Consider the following 18,646-nt stretch of genomic DNA (forward strand, 5'->3'; position numbering starts at 1 on the left):
ATGCAGGAAAACCTAATCCAAGACCCTGCAGGCTTTTTTCCATATCTTTCTCTCGCTCTGTCTCATCTGTGTGCCGCTGCAAGTCATCTGTGAGTCGCCTTTCTGAGAGGCAGAGGTTGTAGCAAGCATGGCGTCCTCCTCTCTGGACCTTGTGTTCCATCGCTTGGATAAAGTTAATAGACCGCTAATAAAAAGACCGCTAATAAAGTTTGCTTCACAAAGTTCCTGTGGGTGGATTTAGTTATTTATTTATCTGTTTGTTTCGGGCAGTGGTTCTTGCACTTTGCCCTCTTCAACATGTACGGGGTCAAGCAAGAAGTCGAGACTCAAGTGAGAATAAAGACACAAGAAACATTCATCCTGCTTTATGCTGAGCTGTTTCTTAGATGGCCAACCATAAAGATATGCGGCATTTGCACAGTAACAGCAGACTGGTTTTCAAGAATGATCTAACCCAGGGGGTTGTGCACATTGCACAACCCTCTCAACCCGACATGTCGCTTCAGTGCCCCAGCAGCATCAAGAGAGCATTACAGGTTAGCAGGGTACGCCCACAGTCATGGAAGAGCTTATGTAATGCAGCTACATGCCACATTTCTGTTATTTGAAGCTAATTCAAATAAGTCAAATAGAGTTCTTCTTCATGAGGATGAGGACTGCATCTGATAGTAGGAAAATGTTTTTACTTATTTGAATGGCACTAATTATTATTATTATTATTGTTATTATTATTATCATCATCATCAACTTAGCAGACAACCTTATCCAGGGAGACATATGTAATACATTTTATATGTATCTTCATACCATCCATTCTTATAGCTGGATATTTACTGCAGTAATTCAGCATAGGCATCAAGGGTCCTGTGTGGGACTGATATGCTTATACATCTGGTTACAAGCCCAGCCTGTTTACCACCATACTAGTAGAGGAATTGGTGCCCTCAAGTGTATTGCTGAAGCAGAGCCTCCCCCCTGCCTCCCCAACACACACACACACACACACACGCGCACACACAGATACAGTACATGCACATCTAAATCAGAGTGTACATTGTACAAAGGGTATTGACATAGTGCTGGATTTCGTCTGGTGAGGAAGAAGTGTTTTTTCTTTTTCTTTTGTTATTTTAGATTTTTGCATTATTTAATCCACTGTCTTCAGTGGTAATGGTGTTCTTAGTGTTATTCATTCATATTACATAGGTAGTGTGTAAAGATAATCATGTTGCCATTTATTTATCTTTTACCACTGTGGGTCATTGTGGATTTAATACAGAAGTGCATTTACTTACAATTACTGAATTTATTTGAATTACACTAGTCAAAACATAACACTTTGTCCTAACTGTAAGCTCAGCTGTAGTCTTATTACTCCAGCCATAAACCTAATCCAAAACCCTACCCTTATCTTTCATGTAATTGCAAAGGCTATGTAACAGGCTTATTACATACAGTATCAGCTACACTGTAATTGCTTGTGCAGTGTGCAGTTCCACTGAAATTACTTATTGGAAATATAATTATGCAGCTAACTTGCAAAGTAATTATGAAGTGTGCCCTATTTTTAACCATGACAGTGAGCCTTCTTGCTTATATGTGGCTATTGATTGGTGAAATGTGATAATACGGTAATAGAAGGTATGTGGATGTGAGTTTGAAGGTGTGCTCTTCTCTGGTCCTCCTCTTCCAGGCCCGGCTGGATGCTCTGACCGAGGTGGACGACTCAGGCCAGCTGACCATAAAGTGCAGCCAGGACTACTTCTCTTTGGACTGCGGCATCACTGCGTTTGAGCTGAGCGACTACAGTCCTGGCGAGGAGTCAGAGGGGCAGATTCCGGGGCAGGAATGCCACAGCTGCTACCCTGAACTGGAGCAGGACTTTCCCGAGCTCATCCAGAGCGTAGGCCTGTTGACGGTAGCGGCTGAGCGTTTGTCCGCCCAGCAGAGCCAGGGGGAGTCCAACGGGGAGGACGCCGCCACTGCCACTGGAGCCCCAGGGAAGGCTCAGATTGTAGCTGAGGACTCGCCCAGCAGCCCGGCTGCAGAGTGCTCACCTGCCTCACCCGTGATGCACTGTGGCGCCCCCCCGGGAGAGAGTGCCATCAGCAAGCGGCCTCTCCGCGACTGCTTCAACTGCAACGATGTGTCCCCCACCCAGCCCTCCCTGCCCAAAAAGGCCATGTACCTGGAAGGCATGTTCCGGGATGATACAGAGTCTGTCCTCAAGAGGGCCCCACCATCCTCCTCACTCCAGTTTCAGGGCGACATCAGCCGCAGCACCCCCTCCCTCCTGGACCCCCCAGATCGCTCCAAATTCTGGCTGGAGCTCACCTCTGTCTACCCCAGCGGTGTCAGCCAGTCCTATGACAGCCTCCATGTTGCAAACCACAGGAACAGACAAGCGGACAGTGAGGCCAGTCACCTGAATAGGAGCTCCTCTGAGACAGGCCAGGCTAACGACCCCGAGAGTCATCCAGGGTCTCACTGTCCTGGCACTGACCTTGACCACGGCCACCTGGTGAGTGAACAGAGAAGTGGAGTGGGGGAGAGTCCCCCGCCTCCAGAGTCAGACCTTCATGAGGAAGGTGAAGATGCAAACCAGGAGCAGACTACCCACTATGCCCCTCCTAAAAGTCCAGCCATCCAGATCCTCCAGGAGGAGGGAGCCAGGCACTCACCCAGTGGGAGCAGCATGATGAGCTCAAAAGAGGACTGCTGGTACGTCTCTGATGAGTACCTTGCACTCCCTACCCAGCTAAAGAAGACAGAGATGTTGGCCTTGAAGCTGGAAAGTCTCGCCAAAGCCTTACCCCACAGGTCCCTGCAGGAGCCCATCCAGGACGTGGATGACTGGGAGCTCTCTGAGGTCCACTCCGACTGGGACAGTGGCCCCTCATTCCAGCATGGCCGTGGGTTCGAGAAGTCCTTTTTGGTGGCCCGCCTCTCGCCAACCTCCTCCAGTGACATAGCTCCCTCTCTTGATGAGAGCATCGAGTCTGGGCCCCTCAGTGACCTGCAGTCGGAAGACGAGGCATACTGGAATGCCACTGAATCCAGGAGAAGAGAGAAGTCACCCTGGCTGTCAAAGACACAAGAGATGGAGGATTCATCCAGCCTGCACAAGCCCCTGGTACAGCAGCTAATGGAGGATATCCAGCACCAGGAAAACTACCAGGACATATGGGGAAAGATTGAGGTAATGCTCTGAATATGCACAATGTTCCAACTCTCTTTGTATATGAAAGCACATTCCAGTGTTTGTTTCCAGTGAAAGCACATTCCATTTTTGCATGCATCTGACAACAAAGTCAGATGCATGCAAAAATGAAATTATTGAGAGCTTCACTTGTAAATAGATCACACATGAGCCAGCAGCTGGAACTGAAAAGTGGAAAATGCAAGAAAACATTCTTGAAATGGACCTAAAAGTTTCCGTCTCGAAACAGATATACGTGCAACAGTTGTTAGCATTTTTGTAAAGATTATTAGAAATTTGGTTGCTTAACACAGCTACAAACAATGCTGTGTTTCACTGTCCCAGCATGTGAGAACATAATCACCCCAATTTAGGTATTAAAGGCCAGATATTTGGCATAAGCTTTTGACAGTATCACATAAACAACTTATTCTTAACCTTAAAGCTAAAGCAATTGAAGGGGACACATTGATTCAAAATTGGCATCAACATAGGGGACAAAGAGGAGACTAAAGGTGATTGTATTGGAATCTAGTTACTTTTTTGGATTTCCCCAAGGATCTGTCTGCAGACCTCTGGTTTTTCATGTCAAGAGTGGAGAAGCAAAATTACTGACAGTGGTAAAATAATACAGGAAAACGAGCAAAATCCAGTAATGAGCAGAAAACAGGCAGATTCAGTTTAACACTTCTGAAAGTAAAGGCCTATAAATTGGCATTATAATATAAAGCAAGATTATGATTTATGATTTACAGGGCCACAAAGATAGTGTGTCCATGTGAAAAGATTTAATGTTTGTCATTGGGCTGAACCAAGATATTGGGCAGAAACAGTAAAAAGGGCAAATGAGCCTGAAGCAAAAAAAATAAAATAAAAAACAGTATATGATATTCTACTGAAGTTATATAATACCCAAGGACACATTAAAATACTGTGTCCAGTTTGGTCACCATTTAATACAAAGTTATAGAAGCCTTTGGAAAAGTTAAGAGAAGGAAATCAAGACTAAATGTAGATTTTGAAAAGATGACTTCTGTGGTAAGTCCTAAGGCAAATAACCTCTTTTGTCTCACTAAGAGGAGGCTCATGTGGGCCTTTACTGAAGCATTTAAAAACCGAAGAAACTGATAAGATGGACAGAGGACAGAAGTTTATTGAACAGAACCAGATAATGGAAGTGGACATTCATTCGGTAGATTCAGCCTCTGCAAATTAACACAGTGATGATCTCACTCTAGATTACAGACAAATGATGAATTAGTTGAATGGCCTGTTTTTGCCATTATACTTTCTTTTTATGCTTTAGTGAGAACATTCATGTTTAGCTGTTTCCATTAGATTTAAGTATTGAGATATGAATAGAGAACTCCTCAGGAGGTATTAGAACAGATCACCTCCTTTTTGCTTCCTTTGTACAAGGGATCCAAAAAGTATTGCAGTATTTTGGCATTCCAGAAAATAAGTATAACTGTAGGCTCGTAATATATGTATATAAAAAGCACTCCTTTTAAGTGGTTTTCATTCGTGGTGAACACACAGCTCTGATTCCATACCCTGATATCCTGCAGCACAGCGCTGATGTTGCAGTAATCCCCCACACTTGTCACCAAGCCCAGAACAGCATTGATAGGATTTTATTTGAGCCTGCAGCTTTTGCTCTTGTATAGACATTCTTTTTTCATTTCATGTTCAGTCCATTGGAAGTTATCCAGCTATGTCATGGAGCATGTGTACCTTATGAGGACTATTTATTAATGAGTAGCTACTCAAATCCTCTAACTCCACCACATGGCCATTTAACATCAATGCTTTCTTATCCCAATATTATGAAGACCTTCATATAAAGCTGCTACCTTCTTTAAATATGGGGGATCATACCAATAGAAATATGTGTTTTCTAAATTTTAGCATTTTTGTTCATGATATTACAAATAAATTATTTACAATTATTTCAATACATACATTAGTCATTCCACTTGGTCTGTGATATATATGGTATCTGTGGGCCTTTGAAATCCAAGGAATTTCACCACTTAAAGTCTTCTTCATTTTCAACACAATAATTATTATTTTAGGATATTTTACCATATTCCATGACAGATCAGAAGCACAAATAGTCATGATGATGTTTGATATTACAGTGATTGTATATGTTCCAACAACACAGGAATTGGTTACCTATAACAAGTATTGTTATTAATAACAAATAATGCTTAGCAAAAACAGAAAATGGTCATCAATGACTGAAATTGGCCAGCCATAACAGGAATTGATTATCCAGGTAACACCTTTTACTTGTGTTACTTTTGCACCACCTGCTGGTGAGTAGGGTCAGCTGCATTTATTTCCTTGTGAGCTCAGGAGCTCCGATAAGAGTTGTATTGCTATCCTCCTTTGAAAATACTTTTGGCTTATGTACTGCTTCTGTAATTTGGAATGTCTTATCTCAAGTAACTGTTATTTTTAATTGGAATGTTAAATGTTCTGTAAACTGCTTTTCTATGGATGTGACTTAACTTTAGCACTTTAAGGCCTGTAAAAAGGCCTGTGTCACTGAAAGGTTATACCAATATTCATACTTATCTGTGTACCATACAGATCAGCAAGTACACCTGAGAATTTCTTGTATTAGTTCATGGTTAGATTTTGGCAACCCAGCTAGCGTTTCCAGCGGACATCCTGCCAGTGTTCCTGGTAAAAAAATGAAATCCATGTTCGGTTTGAAACTGCATCTAGTTAGCATGTTTTTGATAGGTTCTGCTAAGCACTTTCCATGGTTATCATTGTCTAATGCAATACTAAGGGTTCCAGAGAATTTTAATGATGATTTTGTGCTCATACTGATCTAAAAATAAAAAGAATAATAGTAGGGTGAACTAGCGAACATTACAGTACAGTACTGTGGTGGTGCTTTCATGGAGAAATTGGTTCAGAAAATTACTGGAAATAAAAGGACCAGAGCCCTGTTTCTCAATAATGACACAATATACAGTAATGGGCCATTTGTGATCATTCATCAGAATGATCTCAGCTGTATATGTTTGGTCCTGAAAATCCCACTGCCTGAATGACCATGTAAGGCATTGAGAAGCACCTATCCTCCCAATAGTGCTGAAAAGCACAGGGAATCAGTCAGAAATTAGACCACATTCCCATCCTTTTAACACTTAGATTAATTATATACTTATCATATTTGCATGAAGAATGGATTATTCCATAATCCAGTATTCTTTGTGAAAAGTAAGAATTTGTGAAACATACATTTGTGAAATACATTGGTCTGTTTTTTTTCATGCACCCCTTGGCATCCTGCTGTCTTTTTCTCATATCTCAGTTTCTGAAGGATTACTGTGATTGCTGAGGTGTTATGTCCTTTTAATATAGATTCCTAGGACACCGGCATTAACACATCCAGCTCTCTTTTGCTAAGTGTCTGTTTTCTGGACTCTGGATGTCCAGTTTTCTTTTTAGGATTGGGTCTATGAGACACATGACTTTGGTTCAGATCCATTATTTATAGGGCTATTTCTGTGGTAATTGCAACCAGTGCTAATCATTTTGGGGGTTGACTGCGTTATTAGCTGGTCAGCATAAGTAATGCAATGAGCTGTACTTTTTCCACTGATAGCAGTCACAGAGTTCCATAAAACCAGGCAAAATGTGGTCACAGTTCATTCTTGGTGCATCTACTGCAGTCTGCTGGGGAGTACTTGTGTTTGGAAAATAAATCCCCACAGGGGATGGGTCACGTTCATCTACCATACATGTCCGTCTTCAAAACTCACCTAAGTCTTCCCACAATTAAGCCCCATCACATGTGAACCCATCACACTATTCACAAAGTTCATGCCTAATAGTATTCAGGTAAACACTTTGCGTATGACAGTATTATGATGTTTGCTGGATTATTTGGGAAATGGGGCCCGGGTAGTCTGAAACACGCTGTTTTAGATTTCTCACTTAAAAGCCCCATAATGTCTGCATTGAAGGCTGAACTTAATTTATTGTTAATTGTTATCAGAATAAGTTACAAGTTTAACAGTAGAAGTAGTAAACTCATAACAGTAAGAGTCAAGAAAGTCTGCATATTTTTGGGGGGAGGTGGGGATTGAGATGAGGTGCCCCACCCTCTCCTTTATGGATCAGGGGCTGAGGTGAGAGATATCGCTTGATAGGCCAGGCTGAGCCAGCTAAACGACTTACCTGAGATGACACGTGCCACACTCTGGAGTGATTGATTACATTAGCATGCGGGGCTCTGGAGATGACTTTATCCTCATGGCAACAGACTGCTGGCAGCTGAAGGTTTCACTGGAGGCGCCTTGAGGGCCAAGTCATGTGTGACGTGATGAGCTTTCTTTCCGTCTCTCCACTCTCTCCCTCCCTCTCTGTCTCTTTCTCTCTCTCTCTCTCTTTGCCTCTCCTGGAAAAGAGAGAGAGAGAAGGAGGGGGGTGCTCCTCATTCACCCTTCATATTATTCAGGCCTGCAAACGCAATTTCTAACAAGCCCAGTTAATGCGGTTACCAGAGGCTACATATTCCTCTGTGATGAAAGATTTATCTATGGAGAAGATGAAAGCGATGCACCCACATCCCTTGCTGGAGGAACTGTATCAGTTTGGTCTATTGATCCCCAGCTGACAGGTAATATAGTAGCATTGGAGTTAGCATGCTCCGTGCCTTGTGCGCTGCTATGATGGAGTTAATTTAGCCGCTTGCTAGATTGTAAATTAAAACAGCATCGGCTTTTTAAACACCGGGAAGCGCGGCCGAGCTTTCATTCACGCCGGACAGTTTTGACACCTCTCTTTCTGTCAGAGTGTCTGCGTTTTGTCTTGTTTTTGTTTAGCAGCTTGTCACGGATCAACTGACAAGGCCTCGGCATGTCTAAGCCTCTGCGCAGGGCTACGTGTTTGGGGCACTAATGCGCGCTAATGTGGTCCACCGCATCCACAGACGGGCGCTACTGCACCCGCTTTGATGCAGGGGGCTGCTCTGGTCGTGGGAGAGGGGGTCCAGGACCACTTTGCTTGGCAATAAACAATGGCAGCACTTTAAAGACATCAACGGCCAGACATGGCACGCCCGCACTCATAGGCCCTCAGCTCACGCCAATGCTGCCTTTGAAATTGTAACCGGTCCCTCCCCCCCAAACCCAGGCCCCCTACCCAAATTCTGCCTGCCTCTGAAGTCCGAACCAAAAAGTTAATGCATCCATTGCGCTCCCTGTTCCCACTCTGAAGAAAGATGATTTAAATCAATTTCTTTGATTTTGATCACCGCAGTGGGTTTGCCAGATAATGAGGGTGAGAATTGGAGTGGAAAATGCAAAATATATTGGATTGCGGCGATTACTATAGGGAGATCAGCTGTTATATTTCAAGACAGGCCAGATTTTTTTCTCTCCCCATCAGCTGTATTTTCTACATGAATGCCTTCACTGAAGAGCCCTCTGCACAGCCGGAAACCGCTGCTCAAGAGAGACGTGTTATATGTTTAAATACATCTATTCTTGGTCCATGTAAACATATTCTCTCATAAAGCGCAGAATACGACCCTGATTTTGTCCAGAAACCCATGTTCACACAAGTGACCTTAAAGAGAACACAATGCCCTCTATCTACATTTCAGCAAATTATAGTTAACAGTGCAATTCAGGTTTTCACCAGTAGATGGCAGTAGGTACCCACCATCAGCTGAGCTGCAAGCAAGTAAACCTCTCTTAAGATCAAGATCAGGAGCAGTGCTGGTGAATGACATTCCAGCTCCAGCCTGTTGTGTGTATAATGATGTTCTTTCCCTTCAACTTTGTCTTAGTTCAGGGAAGAGTTGTTAGCCAAGTTTACTCCTGAACTTGTTTGGTTGATTCATTCACAGGTGTTTCAGAGAAAAAGACAAATACCCAAATACATCTATCTGTTCTGGCTGTCTCCAGCTGCGTCAGAGGTGACAGGTATCTCTGTTCCCTCTCTCTTTCAGGGGTTTGTCAGTAAACTGGATGAGTTCATCCGCTGGCTGAGGGAGGCTCTGGAGAGCACAGAGAATTGGACCCCTCCCAAAGCGGAGACAGATAGCCTCCGGCTTTACCTAGAGACACACCTGGTGAGTCAGAGGCCTCTCTTTGTTCAGAGGCAACCACATATGCAGCAATACATGTAATCACAAGCGCATACAGAGCCACGTACACAGCCACACACACATGCATACCCAACCACACACAAGTGCAACTGCACATGCAGATATGTGCAAATGCACAACCTCATATGCAACTACATCTGCATACACATCCAACCATGTACATGACCGCACTTGCACAAATACACAAGCACACAGCCTTATAAGTGCTTACACACAGACTTAGAAGCAAACATACACAAACTAGTATGCAGCTCTACACGTACACACATGCATCCAAACACATAGATATGCTTATCCAGTAAAACATCAGACCCTGCGTTCACACGCACACTCACATATATGTTGTTTTTGACTGATGTTCAGTACTGTGTTGAACAAGTGGACTGTGTGTATGTGTTCATGTATATGTATCTATAAACATTTTTAATGTGTATGTGTGTCATTTGCCTTTTGTGTTGCATTTGTCTGTGTTTATTTGTCTATCTGTGTGTGCTTGTGTATACACGTGTGTGAGTGTGTGTTTGTATGACTGTGTGCATATGTTTGTGAGTGTCTATGTGGATGCAAGTGTGTTTGTGTAAGTGTTTGGTGTGTGTGTGTGTGTGTGTGTGTGTGTGTATAGTTGTGTGTACGTGTCTGTGAATGTATATGGTACTGTGTGTGTATGGTAGCATGGGTATATGGTGGTGTCCGTGTGTGTGTGTGTATGGTAGCGTGTAAATGTGTGCATATGGTGGTGTCCGTGTGTGTGTGTGTGTGTGTGTGTGTGTGTATGGTAGTGTGTTTGTGTGTGAGTGTGTACAGTAGTGCAAGGGAGTGTTTGTGTGTGTATGTATGTATGTGAGTGTATATGGCAGTTTCCAGGTGCAAGGCTAGCAGGCTGTGTCTCTCTGCAGCCCTTCACTGCTCCACCTGCAGAGATTGCTTTATTGTGACGGGGCTTCACGTGCTGGTATTGATTGAGGGGGGTGGAAATGTGAGAAGCACTTGTTTTTCCTCGTACACCCCCAGCATTCAGGCCACAAAAGGGAGGTGTACACAATTTAATGTTTTGATTTAGAGTCCAGCTGGCACGCGGGGGCCGAAGGAGCATGGAACGTTCCGACACCCGAGGGAGGCCGGTAACGAGGGGCCTGTGTGCGCGGGTGCTCTTTATAAGGCATTGAGAGATGGCGCCAAATGAAACGGCTATTGATTGAACTGGATGGCAGATCTGGGCCTTTGAATCACATTAACGAGGGCACTCTGCTCCGCAGCAAAATGAACAGTCCGAACAAGTGCTCACATGGCAGCTGTAAAGAGTGGTGTGTGTGTGTGCATGTGTGTGTGCGTGTGTGTCCATGCATGTGTGTGTGTGTGTGTATGTGTGTGCATATGCATGTGTGTGTGTATGCGTGTACGTGTGTGTGTTTGTATGTGTGTGTGTGTGTGTGTGTATGTGTGAGGGGGGTTCACATGCCTGTGGGCTGTAGTGGCCCATGCTATGGCTGCATCCGAATACTCAGTATGCACTAACTTCGGTTAAGAGCATACTACCCAACCGTTACTGTAGTACGTACTATTGAGTATGCGAGCGAGTAGTAAGGACACAATTCGGACGTACTCCACCACCATCTTACTTGTCCTTTGACCCGGATGTTTAAATGTTTACATATTTTAAAAATCAGTCTGCTTTACTTAGCTGACTGTCAACCTGAGGTAAAGTGAAAAGCTAACCTTATGTAACAAGCCAATTGATTTGTTAGCTTAACCAAGTTGACTACTCTGCCATCTTCTTTCTTTTTTTCCCGGGGAATTCTTCTTCTTCAGTTATTCGGGCTCCAGCTGACTTATGGGATAGCTTAGTGTGGTACGTTTGCATACTCCAAAATTTCATCGGAAGTAGTAGGTCATCCGGGTACTGTTCGGCTACTATTAAACGCCTACTAAGTATTCGGACACCCTACGGATTGTGCAGTACTGCTTTTTGCGTGCTATATAGTATGGAAGTATGAGTATTTGGATGCATCCTATATCTATGGTAGGCCACAGTGCTCTCGCTCATGACTCCAGGCTTCATGAGGCTCATGATGAGCAGATATCTGTCATTGACATCTTCAAACGAATAAAAGGACTACTTACAAGACCAAAATGATGTCATTTGGTCAGATCAGTGCTCTGTTAAATCATGATGGTTCCACTCATCTTGAAGTTCCTGCAGTCTTATTCTTCCACTCACCACTCACTCTATCTAACAAGAAAATTAGTGAAAGTTGAAAATTGTCACTTTATCTTTATTATGGATTGACTAAGGAACAGATGATGTGGGGAAAAACAGAGGAAAGGTTTGGATGACATTCATGCCTTATGAGTGAGACCACCTGTTTTGCAGAAAGATCGGCTGGTTTGTTAATGCATTGTAGGGCACGCTGGAGCTGCTGGGGTGTAGGCAGCAGGAGTCACTATGCCCACTGCCTGCTAGTAGTCATGCCTTTATGCCCGTCTGTGCTGGGATGCCCCACCCCTGTAAGATCCTCAGTCACCAGATCTTTAACACTGTAAAAGCCTCCTAAATCTCCTAGCAGGGCTGTTCTTCCTCATGTGCCTTTTGGTGTGCCTCTTCTATGGACACATCCTTGTGAAACATCCTTGTGATATCCCTATGTCTGTACTGCTTTATTGCCCACTACTGCACACTGTACCACACTACTGCACATAGTCCCACACTACCTCACACAGTCCCACACTAATGTACACAGTTATACACTAGTGCACACAGTCCCACACTACCTCACACAGTCCTACACTACTGCACACAGTCATACACTACTGCACACTGTCCCACACTAATGCACACAGTCATACACTACTGCACACTGTCCCACACTAATGCACACAGTCATACACTACTGCACACTGTCCCATACTACTGCACACAGTCATACACTACTGCACATTGCCATACACTACTGCACACTGTCCCATACTACTGCACACAGTCATACACTACTGCACACTGTCATACACTACTGCACACTGTCCCATACTACTGCACACTGTCCCACACTAATGCACACAGTCATACACTACTGCACACTGTCCCATACTACAGCACACAGTCATACACTACTGCATGCTGTCCCATACTACTGCACACTGTCATACACTACTGCACACTGTCCCATACTACTGCACACAGTCTCACACTGCACACTGTCCCACACTAATGCACAGTCATACACTACTGCACACTGTCCCACACTAATGCACACAGTCATACACTACTGCACACTGTCCCACACTAACGCACACAGTCATACACTACTGCACACTGTCCCATACTACTGCACACAGTCTCACACTGCACACTGTCCCACACTACTGCACACAGTCATACACTACTGCACACTGTCCCACACTAATGCACACAGTCATACACTACTGCACACTGTCCCATACTACTGCACATTGTCCCATACTACTGCACACAGTCATACACTACTGCACACTGTCCCACACTTCCATTTTACTTCATGGTCTTCCATTACTGCACCACAGTAACATTAAAGGTGCAGACATAAATGATGGCCATTTTGTGGCTGCCCCAAACCATACCCATCCTCAGCCTTCTCTCCTGGCCAAAATCCCCCACCACAAGAACAACATTATCAACTCTGCATCATCAACAATTTATTGCATTCACTGTATTGTAAAAGATGTTGCTGTTGATAGCTGCTCTTACAGATTTGCCTTATGAGGAAAAAGCTCTAGTTAGATATTGCCCTGCAAACACTGATCCAAGATAAGCTACCATAACCCTAACTGTTCATTTTTGTGCAAAACCTGAAGCTGATATAGGGTCAGTTCATGTGTGTTTTTATATCTCTTCAAAGGTGATACCTTGATTGCCAGATCACATCTGATGTCCCTGAATCTCTTTTAAAAAGGGTCCTGTATCAGTGTCCAGGAGAAAGTCTGTCTTTTGCAGTTCAATCTCTCAGTTGTCTTTTGCTTAGTGAAGTAATGTATAGTCTTGCTGTTTCAGCCATTCTTGTGTAGAATGTTCAAGGTCAAGATTAGGGTCAGATGATTTTGGGGTTTGGTGGGGGTGGGGCAAGGGGAGGGTGCCACTTTAAGACAATGAAGAATACACACCATCATCTTCCACTTAGCTTCTGGGCACGGCGTGCCATCGAGAGCACTTAGCTTCAGCCACGGCAGTTCCGCGCGGCTTCGCTGGAGCAGGTCAGATCTGAACAGGCCTTAATCGCGATGGGCAGGCCCAGCTGAGATCTGACGAGACAAGAATCTGAGGCGAAGATGGCTCCAGGCGCCTCTCTGTGCAGCTCCCACGGGACCCCCTCCCCCCTTCCCTGCGTCTTCAAAAGCATATTCTGTACCCCTTCCTCCAGGACTGGGGGTGATGCTCTCCATGATTTGACTGCATCTCACACAAGCGCACCAGGCATCACAAAAACCAATCAGCGTGAGCAATTCAAAAGTGATGCCCATCAACAGCAGGGGGAAAAGGGGAAATGAAGTTTGTGGGGATGGGTTAAACAAAAGCAACTGGCAGACCCAATGGTGCCATTTACTAAGGAATTAGCCATCCCATTAATCACCTTCAGAAGGTTCACTTTACTTCAATAATCAATGTATTTACATGTATTGAATGCAGTAGGAGCAATCAGTCTTACCATGATAAGAGAGGACAGAAACAGAATAAGAAGCAGGTACATTTGGAGCACAGTTTATTGATGTTTGAAGGATATGTGTGTGATTTAGCTTGTGTGTGTGTGTGAGTGTACGTGTGTGCATGTGCTTGCCTCTGGTTTTGTGTGTGTGTGTTTGTTTGTGTGTGTATTTGTGTGTGTGCATGTGTTTGTGTGTGCTGAGGTGTTACTCAGTGCGTGCTGTGTGTACGTGTGCACGTGTATGTGTGTGCCTATGTGTATGTGTGCGCGTGTGTGTGTGTGTGTGTCAGGGTTTCCGTTAGCCAGTAATTACCGGTTTTTGCCTGGTAAAATTTATAAAAAACCAATAAATTAAAAACTTGCCGGTCAAAATGTCCGGTAATAATGCTCCTATCAAACGTAGCAATAATGAAGGCTATCCCTAAACAGGACATTGTGTTTTGAACAGCCTATTAACAGCCTACAGTAGGCTACTTTTTTCCCCAAAAGGGTGTGCTGGGCTACACTGACTAAAATTGCCTGTGTTCTGCCTAGGGTTGCCAACTACCTTGAAATGGAAATAAGGAACAGGGAGGGGGGTGCTGGATTGAGGAGCTCCGAGCTACTACTGTGGACTTATAACTAATATAATGGGTCTTACACCTGCATTACCCTTCAGTAATAGACTTACTGTATCTAAAGATATGACATAAAAATGCCCACATACTTGGTTGTGAGAAGTTCTATCCATACCATACATAATCACATCAAGGAAACTGCAATGGCTTCAACCATTTACCAGACGTGTATCTATAGGCACATGTATTAAGACAATCAAACACACAAACCTGAATTTGATCAGTTTTGTTTTTTTGAGTGATAGGAATACGTGGATAACAGATTATCATTCAAGAATTTTATCTGGGCTGTGCAAAACAACAGTTTAACATGTATTATTTTCTCATTCTTTAGAATAAAACAACTGTATTTTAAGAAAAACAATATATATAAAAACTACATTTGATGGACTGATAAGATTCTTGAATCCCTCATTTTCGACAGTGCTAATGGGAAGCATGTCATTTGCAATGCAATATGCAGCTGCATTTGTGATGTCTTTGTCTTTTCGTTTCTTTTTTTTTTTTGTCGTAAGGCATGGTGATGGAAAATGCTGATACGATCATTTGCTGCTGGGTAGTCACACTGGGTACTGGCCTGGTGCTTGTCGAGGGTCCGCTAACAACACTTGTTTGGGACTGTAATTTCTTACTTTCTATGTTCTAATGGGTGATATTGTTTCAAATGATGAAACAGTTTGTGGTGTTGCCCGTCTTTGATGGCACGTGTCTTTGGCACAGTTTGCAGTGCTCGCTGCTCTGTTTTTGTTGGACTGTAAATAGCCAAACTGTCTCCAAACTACTGAAGTTGAGTGACCTTTCTTGTCGCCGATGTCTTCGTCCTTCAAGCTGGTCATGGGCACTGCTTTTTCTTCTGTGTCGCTCATTTCGCTTATTTTGCTTATTCTGCTCCAACTACAAGCCTGTCAGCCACTGTGACTGTAAACAATACCACGTGCTGGCCTGAATTTATACCTCTTACCGTGCAACCCAACTTGTGCAGTGCATACCTGTATTCCTGCGATATGATTGGCAGTTCGTGATTCATTTCTGTGCTGCTATCTAAGCATGGAAAGTAATTATATTGAACATTTATTGAACATTTGTTATATTTCTATCAAGGAAAATTATATCGCGATAATTATTGTTATCGTTTTATCGCCCAGCTCTACTTTTGAATAAAACAGGCCTGGTATTATGAAAGAATTTCAATCATTAGCGCTGTCAGGCGTATTGTAGCAACGCTGGCAGGGTCGTGAGTCACGACCAATGAGAAGCGCATTCTCTGTTTGGGTAGTGGAATGACATGACAGACAGGCTGAGGGTGAGCAGCAGGGTTACCTTCTATCACATACAAATCACCCTGTCTTAATAGTTTACCTGTAATCTTTCTCTCCCATAGATTTGCACTGAATTGATTCTCAAAAATACGGAACAAAGTGCGTCCCGTATCAGTTCAATACGGAACACGTCTGTTAGTTTCCAATTACGGGATGATTTCATATTTTACGGGACGGTTGGCAACCCTAGAACTTCTGCCCGTGTCAAGTGTGACAGCAGAGAGGGGCTTCTCTCTGCAAAATCGAATTAAGACGGCGCTGCAAAGTCGTCTGGAGGAGGAGAGAGTGACGTGGCTTATGCGCATTGCAAGCTGCAAGGACACATTTGGACACGTTTGATTTCAAGTCGGCAGCAGAGGACTTGCAATGAAAAAAAGGAGAAAATAAAATGTTACCTGGTAGCCTATAGGCTACATTTGATGCCGTGTAGGCCTAGCCTTTTTTTAAAACAGGCTACAGATGTTGCAGGTTACAGATGTTTCATAATATCTTACATTTTAGCGGTTAATGTTGACGTTTTGCTCAATCGTTACTGTTCATTTTGCATAATCATAACTGTTCATTAAACAGTCAAACTGATTTGAGGTCGTTGTCATTCTTTCGTCAACCTAGGTGTACGTTATATTTGCGTTTGTAACATAGGCTGTTATTGAAACGCGACCGGTAAGTTTCAAATTTGTCCGGCAAGAAGAAATCCTAGCGGAAACCCTGGTGTGTGTGTGTGTGTGTGTGTGTGTGTGTGTGTGTGGTAAGGCGTTACTCAGTGTGTGCTGTCCCACCGCAGAGCTTCAAGCTGAGCGTGGACAGCCACTGCTCCCTGAAAGACAGTGTGCTGGACGAGGGCAGGCAGCTCCTGGAAGTCATCATCTCCCACAAATCAGGTAGCGTGCTGAATCCCTCTCATTCATTATTAATGTTTATATTAACATACTGACCTTAAGGATTTATAAATCTTTCAGCATTCACTTTTCAAGCAAAGGAGCCAGCTCTCTTCATATACGCTTGGAATGGTGCTCTGCAGTGAACTGAGTGAAGGGGGGGGGCTACGTTGGGTAACCAGGACGGAGTATATCAAGTGGGTGGAATTAAGAACAGCAGGTCAGGAGTCAGAGGGCATCTTTCAGACATTCCCCCGCTCTGCGTTGGGTGATTATTCCCCTCCAGCAGCCAGCCGCAAATGTACAAATCCGCTAAGCTGGCCTCCCCGTTGGTGGGGTGTCTCCTTTCTGGTTGTTAAGCTGACGACTATTAAAAATGCAGATGGTCCCCAGGAGCTGGACTGCTTTGAAAGCTCCACCAGCCAAGGCCTACTGCAATTCACCAAGATCCAGCCACCTCACCACCTCCCCCTTCTTCTTTCCTTTTTCTTCTCTCTCTCTGTCTGTCTGCATCTCTCTCCCTTTCTCTCCATCCCTCTCTTTCATTCCCTGTCTCTCTCCCTTCTTCTGGCTGCATGTCAGCATGTCATGTCTTTCCTTCTCACCCTCTCTCTCTCTCTCTCCCTCTCCCTCCCCCTCTGTCTGTCTCTTACTCTCTTTCCCTCTTGCTGTGTTTAATCAGTATGGCTTTCTAGCACCTTCAGTCAGTTTGTGTTAGACACCGCAGTTATTAATTGCAAATCTCTCCCCAACTTCCCGCATTCCCACTAATACCTGGTTTCCTAGCAACTCTACAGATCAGTAATGATTCTGCAGGTATGAGCAACAGCTGGCATTGTTCAACAGTGGATAGATAATAAAGCATGTAATCCACGCATACTACAAACATGGATCTGCGCTCGCTTCATGCCTGCCTTTCTTCCCATTTAGCTATCTTAATTTATGCTTTTTGAATTACTGTGAACAAATAGGATTTGTGAAACTAGCAGTGCACTGAGGACACTAACCCTGCTGAAAATTCCCTGGTAACCCGAATGAGGATTAAACTTTGGGTGCTGCTGTACATGTGAGCAAGTTTCTGCATGTGATGAATAAAACAAAGTGCTGAGGTTTTCAAGATCTCATACATTCTATAGCAATGGCTCCTGACTTTGAGCACAGTGGTCAGCTGACATTGTCCCTGTCTAGTGGAGAGTGAGGGAGAGAGTTGGATTAATTGGTCAGTCCCAGGATGACTGCTTCTTTCTCTCAGGTCCAGATCCTCACCTTCCAGTAAATGGAAATGGCTGACCTCCTATCTAAACGATCACCTCAGGTGAACAGTTTAACAGTGTTGCGGTTTTCATGCAAGTCTCACCACACAGGCAGTGCAACATATTGACCAGTAAATAAATATTGCCTTGCAAATGTTGTCAGTGGAGCGCTTTTATGAAGAATAATCTTGTTCATCTGTAATTACATATGAAACAGAACAAAGCTAGACTTTGCTCCAAAAATAGCTGATTGTAAAAGGGGTGTGGTCCTGATGTGGTCTATGGAACAGAAATGGCCCATAAAGGGGTGCAGTGGGGTTCCAGAGCATGATTCACACCAATACCTCATCAGTATTTTATTACTCTAAGGTTTTTATTTGGCTTTTTACAGTAAGTATATCCTAACCTACATGTTTAATTTATTCACACAGGGACATTCAGAGCAGGAGTTGATGCAGTGGCTGGGGTGTCACTATCACCCCTTTTCTGCCTCTTTCCTTCACACTTTCTCTATCTCTCCATCCCCCACACTCTACCCCTCCCCCTCTCCCTCCCTCTAAATCTGTTT

At 43.8% G+C, this 18,646-nt stretch overlaps 1 protein-coding gene across 1 annotated transcript in view; it reads left to right on the forward strand.

Moving 5' to 3' along the window:
- The window catches only part of akap6 (A kinase (PRKA) anchor protein 6), a 206,175-nt gene that overhangs the window by 90,093 nt on the left and 97,436 nt on the right, over window positions 1–18,646 (forward strand). Inside the window, exons 4-6 of the mRNA XM_036541655.1 lie at window positions 1,694–3,199; window positions 9,180–9,302; window positions 16,732–16,828. Coding sequence (XP_036397548.1) covers window positions 1,694–3,199; window positions 9,180–9,302; window positions 16,732–16,828 — 1,726 coding nt within the window. The remainder of the gene's footprint in view (window positions 1–1,693; window positions 3,200–9,179; window positions 9,303–16,731; window positions 16,829–18,646) is intronic.

This window comes from Megalops cyprinoides, chromosome 12, assembly GCF_013368585.1.
Source record: "Megalops cyprinoides isolate fMegCyp1 chromosome 12, fMegCyp1.pri, whole genome shotgun sequence".
Lineage (NCBI taxonomy): Eukaryota > Metazoa > Chordata > Actinopteri > Elopiformes > Megalopidae > Megalops > Megalops cyprinoides.